This window comes from Gouania willdenowi, chromosome 5, assembly GCF_900634775.1.
Source record: "Gouania willdenowi chromosome 5, fGouWil2.1, whole genome shotgun sequence".
NCBI lineage: Eukaryota > Metazoa > Chordata > Actinopteri > Blenniiformes > Gobiesocidae > Gouania > Gouania willdenowi.
The window spans coordinates 8,372,810-8,384,443 of NC_041048.1; the positions used below are offsets into that span (position 1 = coordinate 8,372,810).

The 11,634-nt window shown below is 33.7% G+C and overlaps 1 protein-coding gene across 3 annotated transcripts; it reads left to right on the forward strand.

Moving 5' to 3' along the window:
• The first annotated feature begins 320 nt into the window (after positions 1-320).
• On the forward strand, positions 321-7,299 carry ppp1r12b (protein phosphatase 1, regulatory subunit 12B). 3 transcript variants are annotated; one of them, XM_028447713.1, is made up of 7 exons: positions 321-692; positions 4,069-4,085; positions 4,199-4,337; positions 4,928-5,029; positions 5,155-5,205; positions 5,271-5,321; positions 7,005-7,299. In XM_028447713.1, the coding sequence occupies exons 1-7, from the start codon at positions 603-605 to the stop codon at positions 7,089-7,091; spliced, it is 537 nt and encodes a 178-aa protein (XP_028303514.1). In that variant the 5' UTR covers positions 321-602; the 3' UTR covers positions 7,092-7,299. The 3 variants fall into 3 exon arrangements, with proteins under 3 accessions (XP_028303514.1, XP_028303515.1, XP_028303516.1); XM_028447714.1 differs by having other exon boundaries at positions 4,072-4,085; XM_028447715.1 differs by having other exon boundaries at positions 5,159-5,205; positions 7,005-7,046.
• Positions 7,300-11,634: the final 4,335 nt, after the last annotated feature.

An 11,634-nucleotide genomic window follows, 5' to 3' on the forward strand; every position in this document is an offset into this window, starting at 1 on the left:
GGCCTGAGGGATCATTTAAAATAACTCATATGGGTCAACTCTTTAGGTCAAAAAATTCACGGTGTGCCTTTAATAAACAAATGAGTAGCCATGACACAAATGTAAGCCACCATTTTTTTTTACAACCCAGTCTCACTCTAAAGAGGTGTAATAACTACATTTGTCCAACACTGGGCTGTTGCTCATGAACTTAAGTAACGTACTACTTCTGTTCCCACACACACACACACACACACACACACACACACACACACACACACACACACACACACACACACACACACACACACACACACACACACACACACACACACACACACACACACACGACTGCCTCCTCCCACTGTTTCTGCTCCAGCTCTCATATTTGTGAGATTCTTCCACTTACACCTGATACACCGTTCGTCTCCATCAGATGAAGATTACAATTCATTCAGCTAAGGAATATTTCTGATTGGAATTCTACAAATATCACCTCTTTATCTCATTCTCATTCTTTTTAGGCACTTTTTTATTGAAAGAAACACTCGGTGGTTTTGTGTGTGTGTTTTAAGTAGTCTAAACCACACAACACAAACAGCTTCTACTCCATTGCAGGAGCGATGTCTTTACTTCCTCACAGCAAAGACCAGCCTCGCATCACAAACTCCATCCAGTCTTCAACCGCAGCTGCTCCCACTAAGAGCCTGAGGGTAAGGCTTTGTCTGTCAGTGTTTGTTGAACAGGAAGAGAGACTGCTGTGGACAGGTTACACACACACACGCACGCACACACACACACACACACACGCACACACCCACACACTAATATGGAAGATTATTGGTCACGGTTGTTTCCTTAGCAAGAAACAAAGGCAATTGTCTAAAGATGATTACAATCTGATCTGACATTCATAATAGCAGTAATAATAATAATAATAATAATAATAGATAATGGGTTACACTTTACTTGAAGTTTTATACATAGGGCTGACATTATGCTGTCATTATAATGACATGACACCTGTTATTAGCATGAATAAGGTGTCGAGAAGGCTGTCATTAAGTGTTGTTCATTACTCTAACCCTCCGTTACCCTAACTCTAACCCCTAACCCTACCGAACCCTAACCCTCCATTACCCTAACCCCTAACACTAAACCTACTCAACCATAACCCTAACCCTCTGTTACCCTAACTCTAACTCTAACCCCAAACCCTAACCCTCCGTTACACTAACCCCTAACCCTACCTAACCTTAACCCTAACCCTTCATTACCCTAACCCCTAACCCTAACCTTACCTAACCCTAACCCTCCGTTACCCTAACCCTACCTAACCTTAACCCTAACCCTTCATTACCTAACCCTAACCCTCCGTTACTCTAGCCCTAACCTTAACCCTAACGCTTTGCTACCCCAACCCTCTGTTACCCTAACCCCTAACCCTACCTAACATAACTCTACCTAACCCTAACCCTAATCATTCGTTACCCTAACCCCTAACCCTACCTAACCCCACTAGATCCCACCACCTAACCCGAAAAATGCTAACATAGCTCCAAAGCTGTCATAATTTAGCGAAAAGTGTAAAGATTTAGTGAAAGACACTTAATAACAGACTTTATGACACCTTATTCAGATGCAGAAATACTTTATCAGTGGGAAATTACTTGTGTTACAGAGGCTAGAAAAATATTTCAAATAAAAAGCACTAAACAAAGAAAGAAAGAGAAAGAAAAATGTACATAATTAAGTAAAAGACTGTTCATTGAATAAGGATAAAATACAAGTGCACACATTACAGTAGAAAAAAATTTAAATAATTGTACAAATGTGCATTCATGTTAATGTCAGTCTTATGTATACAACTTCAAGTAAAGCGTTACCAAATAATGCTATTTATATGGAGTTATTTCACAAAAATCAAATAAAGGCTTTAGTTGAAAACACAAATTAAGAATAAATATTATTTCGGGAGCTGCAATTATATCTTGCATAATTTCTTTGTCGTGCCAAAGCAGAATCCTGAAAAATGAGTTGCAATACACAATTACCAAAGACTTCTCTGGTATCAGAAAGAAGTAATACTCAAGGAGGTCGAGGACAAGATGACAGAAAAGAGGAACATAGTGCTTAGTTGACTGGTGGGAACGCAGACAGAGTATTTATGGATGTTTATCTCTCAGCTGGTCCTACGGGACACTCACTTTTTCCATTCGGGAATAAGTGTTCTGAAAGAAAAAAAAGTTATTAATGGGATTTGTAGCAGCTGGTAGACGGTTTAGGAATGGAGACACTGTTTTTAAGTAAAATGTCCCCAAATCCTGCTTTTCTATTGTTTATATTGACAACTTTTCTTATGTGAAGCAGAGCTTTTTGTTTTCCGCCTGCTACGTTATTACTCATGATCGACAAAAGTATTCATGTGTCCAGAGAGAGCCTTCAAGAAAAGAGCATCAAAGTCTAGAGATTATCCAGAGATTTTAAAGATCAGGGAGAAATATCCCTGTGTTTACAACTGTCTGTAGTTTAAAACCATGTGTTTTTCTCTAAAGACTTACAATCTCCATCAAAAATAGTAACATTTTACCAAACAACTACAGGTCCTTCTACTGTTTTTCAATTCTGAAGTGAAGTTCCTTTAATAAAAAGATGTTGAACCTTTATTTAACTTACACAAGTCATCAAAAACTGATCTAAGAAAGAGGTAGATCGGAGTAATACCTGTGAATAATACAAAGAAATGTCAATTAGAATAGAGGAAAGCACTCTTTAAGCAAAGATGGTTTGACGATGATAAAGGGAGATTTTCAAAGTAATCCTATATTTTCTTTATTGTATTAAAGTACTTCAACTAGCAAACAGGCCGCTCTTTCACCTTGTTTTTATCCATCTTCCTGTCATTTCTGATTATCACCAGCTGTTCTATGGCCACTGTAAGAGGGTTCACATAACCTTTGATCCACCTCGCTCATTTTTTCTCACTTTTCTCTTCTTTTCTGTTTCTCATTGCTTTCATCGCAGTAAAACTCTGCTTCTAGTCAAGTTCTTTCTGCTCTCTGTGCAGGGGGAACAGTCCTTTTAACTCAAGCAGGCTTTAATGAACAAGTTGCACCAGTCACTGCCAAAGTTATTACCTTTTTTGGATGTGTTTAGTTATCTGTTCACGTCAGTTTATGTAAGGAATCGTTTCCTCTGTCCTTCTTTGGCGTGTTAGTTTTTTTTTTTGGTATTTCAAAAGGCCGCAGCACATTCCTGAATGTGATGTGTTGTTTTTATTTCTTGGAAATGTAATTTTTGTAGCCTAAGGATGCTGATGAAGTACGTGCCTAAAAACAATTTGCATGCTTAGTTTGACAGGGAACAAAAGAAAGTTAGCATGGTAATTGTCTCTGTTATGGACTAAACATCTCACCAAACAGCCTGTCATTGTCCCTGGGGGATTGGACAGTCAGTTGAAACAACGAAATAGTAAAGTTGGGAATAAGTGTATGGGGCGCCAATTGTAAAGTTGTGAATGGTAAAATAAACAGCAACTTTTTAAAACATTTAATTACTTTTGACCAGATTTACAGCAGTACTTGTGAAATTTGTGATTTTTTTTTTCTCATTAAATTATAATGTCAATGTTAAATGTAAATGTTAAAATCTAAATCTAAAAATATTTTGTTTCACCCACATCATTTAGATTCAACATTTAGATTAAGATTTAACATTTAGATTTAACACTTAGCATTAACATTAATCATTTAGATTTATCATTTATATTTAACATTCATATTTAGATTTAATATTTAAGATTTAGAATCAACATTGACTGTATTTTTTTACAAGAAAAGAAAAACTTTGTCTCAAATTTCACAAATATTGCTGTAAATCTGGTCAAAAGTAACATAAAAGAAAATTCACACATGATTTTTAAACGTGGTTTGATGCTAAATGTTGTAAAAAGTTGTGTATTTTAGCATGCGAAACTCAACAATCAGCACCTTATAATAAGTGAAGGTCAAATTAATAAACATGAGTGATCAGGATTGTAAACTAAAGTCTGAAAAACTACAAAAATCGTGTATTTTGTTTGTGTTTCAGCAGGAGAAACGCTCCAGGTAAGCTCTTCTAAGCTATTTGAAATCTTGAAAATTTAAGTAAATGGCGTCATTGCAAATAAACTGCAGAAACAACAGCGTTTGAATGGTTCATACTAGTTTTATGTCTCTAGACTGTTCTCTAATGGACCATCTGACGTCTCCAACAACACATCATCAAACCATGCTGAGTCCTACTTCCTACGGAGGGAAAACAGGCTTTCAGCAAAGAAGAAGGCCGAAGAAGAAACACTGAATAATGACTATCAAAGGGTAGGGAAGTGGTTTTGTAGATTCTAAACTCAAGTTTGCAGAAATGTCTAAGGTGCTCTGGCAAGGAGAAAACATAGTTCCAACGAGATTCATTTTCTCTTCTTTTTGAACAGTATGTTAAGTTGAGGTTTTGTTTATTCAGACAAGGTTTTTCAGGAAATTTGTATCTCCTGACATGTTTCAGAGGAGTTCTGCTGATTGCCTTTGATGGTTTCTTTGAAGTTTTACTTGACTTCCATGTAATAATTCCAGTTCCAGAGAAGGTTTTTCAGGCAATTTGTTATCTTGTCTGAATAAACAAAACCTCAACTTAACATACTATTAAAAAAGAAGACAAAATTAATCTTGCTGGAACTATTACATAAAAGTCAAGTGAAACGTCAAAGAAACCGTCAAAGGCAATCAGCAGAATATCTCTGACGAAGACTGGCAGTTGACAGTCGAAGCATGTCAGGAAATAAAAACATTTTTTTTAAAAAAAAAAAAAATCCTTAAAAACCTTGTCTGAATAAATGAATATTCAACTTAACAAGGACAAAACATGTTGACAGCAATCCTTTGAAAACCTGTAACGTGTATCTATTCTGCAGATGTATGAAAAAGCTGTGGGTACAAATCAACGTCTAAAGTCCCGTTTAGAAACAAGTAAACAGGAGCTGAGTATGATTGAAGACCAACTTCAAAGAGCACAGGTGGAGACTTGATGAAATAAAACATTTTTTGAACTTTAGTTGTTGAAAACTAACCATAAAAAGTCTCTTTTTTTCATGCAGTTACTAAACACAACACATATAAACTTCTTTTTTAATTGATTTAGAAAGGAAGATCGGGAGATTGTAGCTCCGACATGTTGGAAGCTGAACAAAAGGTATGGATTCATCATTAAACTTGTGTTTGATTAAAAAAAATAATGGTGTTAAATGTTCATTATAGGAAAGTTGGAGTCTTAAAAAGAAGATATCAGATATGGAGGACCAGTTAAAGGTATCGTTGACTTGTGTTTTCTTTAGTGTCTCAGTAAGTTTGAAAAGTGTGTGTGTGTGTGTGTGTGCGTGTGTGTGTTAGTCTTTGGTTGTGTTGGTGAACAATAGTCGTGTTTCTCCTTTAACACTACGTAGTTTGCTCAGGACTAAGCTCTGACATCATGTGTCTGCAGTGTACAATACAAACAAAACTGCACTGTTAGCTCTCCAAAAGAGGTTGGAATAAACATGAGATGCTACAAAAGGCCCTTTGTGACATAGACTGGTCATTAGTGGTCAATAAAACTAAACATTTGTCAGTAAACATATATTTATCATCCAGGGTTGAAGACAATTGTGTTAAACAACCTGTAGCAAATACAGCCAATGTTCGTCCATTGGGTTATCATATTGATTTTATATATTTATTGTTTCCAAAATTATACAATAGGTTTACATAATATAAAATAAAGTGATCCTATTAGTTATTTGGAAAAAAAAAAAAAAAAATAGCATGAACGAGAGTAAACAGAAATTATAATAAATAAATAATAAATAAATAATCTGTCTTCAAACGGGAGCAACTAACATCAAACCTAATTTGATATAATTGTGGAGTTTATTTACAGTTCATTTTCATTAGTAAACAATTGTCATTTGTTTTTTGTCTTTTAGTTAAATAAAATATGTCTGCACTTTTCCAAGAATATACAAATACGCAATCTTACATAGATTCCTGTTTTACAGAACAATTTCTGTAAAAACCAAAACCCTCGATCATCTAAGATTAACCTAAGACAAGAATTAAAGTATTTAAAATACTATTTCTGATGTAATCTAATGAATAAGTTCATTGAGTCACTATATGGTTTATGCCGTACAATAGCCTGCATTAGACTGACAGGCAGCCAGAGCAATTTGTTTGTATTTTTGTACGTTAAGTTTTACAAAAATATAACAAAAACATGAATCATTATGTAAATCACCATAAAGTTTACTTCCAAAGTTAAAAAAAAATTATTTAAAAAATTACACTCGCCAATATATACAGGGACTTTTTTGTTAACCCTGCAAAATCACCAAAACTATTCCTCACATTACGTTAAAAATATGATGACTTCTGAAGTATTAGAATTACAATGACTTTACAAATATATTGATATTCTAAGTGAATCATAGACATTTTAAATGCAAAAATTCAAACTTAAGTACTGAAACGTTCAAATTGCTCTTTTAATCACAAAAATGTATTTTTCTGCTCCCTCCCACTTGAGATTAAACTAGTTTTTTGTGGCCCTCGAGTTGGACTCACCTGCCTTACACATGAATAAAAATATTATTTAGTAATTTAAAAATAAGTTATTAAATGCCTGTTTTGCAGACCAGGCATTTAAAAAACAAACAAATAAAAGACACTGAATGAGAATGTTTGTACCGTACATTTTGCTTGTTATATGGTCTCTGTAATGGATTGATAAATAACCTGTCTAGAATGTAAACTTAATATTATGAATAATAAAAGAAAACTCAAAAAACAAAGTCAGATTTTCAAAAGCAACTTCAGTAAATTATGATTATCCAAAAATAAAACCAGCTATCTTCATTTTTTTTATAAATGCCTACATGGATTAAGATTGTTTTACAATATAAAAAGTGTATAGTATGAATATATGTAAGCATTGTGTGTCTTTCTTTCTTTCCTCAGGCTAAAGAAGAGCTTAAAATGGAGAACCAGAGGCTAAAGGATGAGAATGGGGCATTAATTCGTGTAATTACTAAACTCTCCAAATGAGATGGAAAACAATAAAAGTGGAATGAAAGACAAAAAAAAAAAGTGTTTTGTACCTCGAAAAAAAAAAACATTTTGTAGATTTAATATTAAAACAGAGACAATCATACTTTAACAGTAAAAGCAACAACATCATTTAGCAGATATCAGTTGATAATTGCTTGCATTTTGTTGTTTGACGATAATTATATTAAAAAAAAATGCCATATCATTATCACTCTGGAGTTAAATATTTTAGTGTTTTTGTTGCAAGTGACTGTAACTTTTCACTATAAAAGTGCTGTGCATGATTCAAGGTGTTTTCTTTTATGTGCAACAGCATCCCCTACTGGTTATATGTGGAAATACAGAAAATAATTACAAAAACACAATTAACAAAAACTACTTAAAATGCATTTATTACCGATGATTACATCTTAATAACGAAAAGACACACTTCCCCACATTATTGATTCCTTGAATATTCCAACCCTACACTGAGTAATGTCTAAGCACAAGATTAAAGTTTTCATTTTGTTTTGTTTTGGGTTTTTTTGCTGGAAAACATGAAGAATGAAATCATGCAGTTCACAAAACTACAGACAAACTTTTCTTTTACAACAAGACAAAACAAGTGGACAGAAGAAAGACATTTGAGCGTGTCAGTGTGTGAGCAAGTAAAGAACATATAAATCTAAATTTTGCATCTTCTTTTATAATTATTATTACTGTAAATGCTGTGACGTGGGGAGGAATCATCAGTGAAGAGGCAGAAAAGGCAGTATTGCATTACATGAGTTAATCTGCAAGGCTTTTATAGGGTCTGTCAGCAAGACAATGATGTGGTTCAATTTACGTCATTAGGTTTGGATTGTATTCAAAAAACAATTAAATGATCTCATAATGCACCCATGAAACACAAGTAGAGAAGGAATATTAAAATGCTTCATGACAAAATACTTTAAAAATGTTCTCAAAATGTGTAAAAAAAATCTGAATGTTTCCATTAAACACATAGAACGCATGAACAAGCTAAAATATGGCCTGTTTGTCAATAAGACCAGGATGATTTATCGTTAAACACAGGATGTTTTCTATCTTGGTTTGCAGACGAAAGAGACAAGCAGCTGACTGAACAAATACGACTCTGAAGTTTAGGTTTATGCTGTGACAGGTACACCATCAACATGACAAACCACATGCACAAGTGAAACACAGAGGCTTATCTGAATTGCAGTTTATCACTTCATACTATATGTTTTATTCACAAACTCAAACGTGCATTGAATGTGTTAGTATTGGCTTTATTAAAGGGCTTGAGCTGCCAAAAAGATTGCTTTTTGGTTTAGAAATAGAATTGGTTGTATAAATAATATGATATGTAATTAATTAAATAATGTATTATTATAAATTATAATATAATATTGTATTAATATATACATTTAAATTACAATAAAGAAAAGTTTTAACTGAAACATATTCAGGTTTCAGTTTAACCTAATGGAATTGCAAATTATTTATTTTTTAAATTATGTGTTTATTGCATTCAAAATACTTAATATTAATTTAATGAACTAAAGCAGGGGTGTCATACTCATTTTCATTCAGGGGCCAAATGTGGAGCAGTTTGATCTCAAGTGGAACATAGATTTTTATGTCGGAAAATGAGTGATTTCAACATTATTATTGTGCTCCAGTTTGCACTTCTACGTATACATTAAATACAAAATATAAGAAAGCGACCATATCTAAGCAATAAGTCAGGAATCTTCCTAGTTTTTGTGACCAACTTCTATTTAAGCAAAATATTATGTCATAATTTGAGGAAAATTGAAGGGTTTTGTAAGAATTTAGAGTTTTTTCAACTGTTTAACATTAAAAATGACAAACTGTGAGCCTCTACAAATATTGTTGAGTTTTCTTTGTCATTTTTACTTTCTTCTGAGGGCCAAAATGGATGCTCCAAAGGGCCAAATTTGGCCCCCGGGCCATGAGTTTGACACGGGTGAACTAAAAGAAAAAGACGCGATGAACCGTGAAAATAAAACAGGAGTCTGCACTTGGGTTTACATCTCCATTAAAGCTGTTGGTTGAAAAACCAAACAGAAATGAGCAATAATGCACAACCCCTAGCCTGAAAACACTGGAACCAGTGACGGAACAAACACATTGAAACAATCATGCAACATCACTAAAGCAGATTTTCACACAACACTTTGTTTAGGGTGATTCCCATAGTGGAGCATTCTCACACATACATACGTCCAGTCCCATCCAGTAAAAATACATACACTTTACAATCAGTGCATTCATTTTTGATTCTCTGTTTTATTATAAAAACCTGACACAGAAAACACACACACACACACACACAGACACAGTTTAACGTGGATTCCTCTTTAAAACATGCTATTTACATTAATTCGGAAATACATGCTGTAGCATATTAACAAGTTTGAGCAATGCATGAACTTAGCAACGAGAAAGAAATGTAGCCTGTTGCAGATGAGTGCATCTAGTCGCTGTCACTGAGAAGAAAGAGAAGAAAGGTTTGAAAGAAACACATTATCATTTATAAATCTACTGAAATGCTTTCGTTTATTAACTAACTGGGTATTTATTTCTGGAAAAATATCTGCAGGGTAAGAATGTCTTTATATCTGAGGGCTATCACACACTGGCTCAGTCATTCACTCCCACTGAAATCTTCATTAAAGGCATTGACATTTTTGTAGAAACACGAGGAGTGAATAACCTCCTTCCCACACAGTTCATACTCCGCCAAAAGAAATCAAGTAATAGCTTAACTCAAACAGCTTCGGATCAAATAAAGTTCAGTTTTCCAATACCTAGATTCAAACTTGAGTTTTAATTCAAATAACTTTTTCTGTTTACTTTCTAACGGCTAGAGCGAGACTTTGAAACTTTTTCACAATTCAGACAATAGCAGTCCAACAGAAAGATAAACTATAGCGTAATGCTTAAAAAAACGACGCTTTCATCAAAATTCATTATCAGAAATGCTGAATCTTTTCAAATTAAAAGTAAATTATCCGGTAATTCACTTCTGTTCAAAAATTATATATTTTTTTTCTTTGTTTGTTTTTTTGTTTTTCTTCTTTTTGGCTCTTACATTTAAAATCATGATAAAGTTGCAACACTAAAAACTTCCAAGCACTTTGGGAGTTACACATCTTGTGACATGACTGGAGGATTTAAACAACAACCATGCTGAATTTTGCATATCTCTTTAGGTTCAAGCAAAAGCTCATAGTGGATTGTAGCTGCATTTTTTATTATTTGTTTTATTTTACAAACCTGCAGATTTATATTTGTTAACATTGACATTTCAAAAGTCAAGCTACAGCCTACATTTCAAAGTCCAATCTCTACTAAATCCCGTCATAATAAACAGATATCCCTCACCTGGTTTTAACCACAAACTATTTATTTTTTTGTGTAGTGTAAACTCCAACTTTTGTCAAACTTGAACATTTTATAGGATATCATCTTAAGACGAGTTAGATGGCCTGGTATTTTCTCTACAGGGAAGTCTAGGAGAAGCAGCTTTTAACATGATCTCAATTGATACGTCAAACCAAACCAAATCTTAGATGGCACCAGGGTTGGGGTCAATTACGTTTTCAATTATCCGTGTTCAATGAAAAATCAATTATGATTATTATGATTTTCTCCAATTATTAACGTTCAATTACAATTTTACTAACTTTTATTCATATAGCGTTGTGATGATTGTATGTGGTTTTTCATGTTTTTTGTGTATGATATCATTTTAGCATCTTTACATTTATATTTTAATGCATTGTATATAATATCTTATGTAAAAGCTCAACTAGGGACAAGAGTTGGAATTTAGCAATAGCTATACACTGTAATTGACAGTTTTTAGTTCATTTCCATGCCAATTACAATTACAAAGTCAATAATCTTAACTCAATTACAATTCAATTACAATTAAACCGGTGACAAATTAAAAAAAATAATACAATTACAATTGTAAATGCCATAATTGTAATTAATTATCAATTATGCAATTACAATTATAATTGACCCCAACCCTGGATGACACTTTCACATTTTTCCAAACTGCTTCTAAATGACATTTAACCCTTCTTTCGAACACAATTACGGTAAATATTGTGTATCTCTGTTGTATCAGGAAGGCACCCATGTATTCCTGTCATATTTTACAGCTTTCACAAGAAGACACAGCGAAGCCAGATTCATAGATGTCCCTTCATTGCAAGAAAATTAAGCACTGAGAAGCCAGTGAGCTGCCATCCTCACTGTGATGCATAGGAAATGAAAATGGATAATAATGCAGCATTATCCACCTTATTTTAAGCCCCATGTGCTCCTTTGCCTAAAATATGCTGGCATCATCCACAAACTGTCATTTTTGTAGCAAGCTTGAAATGAGTCAGGTGGAAACCTCAGCTTTATATGGTACATTATCATCACCAACTCTCCATGGGGCGAAATACAAGCTGAAGAGCTCATCAGAGATCACATACGTGCCTACATGTACACACTGTACTGACATTAT

What these genes read in the sequence shown, in the direction of transcription:
- ppp1r12b (XM_028447713.1), top strand. Translation starts at nt 603, where the DNA reads ATGTCTTTACTTCCTCACAGCAAAGACCAGCCTCGCATCACAAACTCC. An exon ending in TGAATAATGACTATCAAAGG is followed by an intron (nt 4,338 to 4,927) that starts GTAGGGAAGTGG and finishes TCTATTCTGCAG; the next exon opens with ATGTATGAAAAAGCTGTGGG. An exon ending in TGTTGGAAGCTGAACAAAAG is followed by an intron (nt 5,206 to 5,270) that starts GTATGGATTCAT and finishes TGTTCATTATAG; the next exon opens with GAAAGTTGGAGTCTTAAAAA.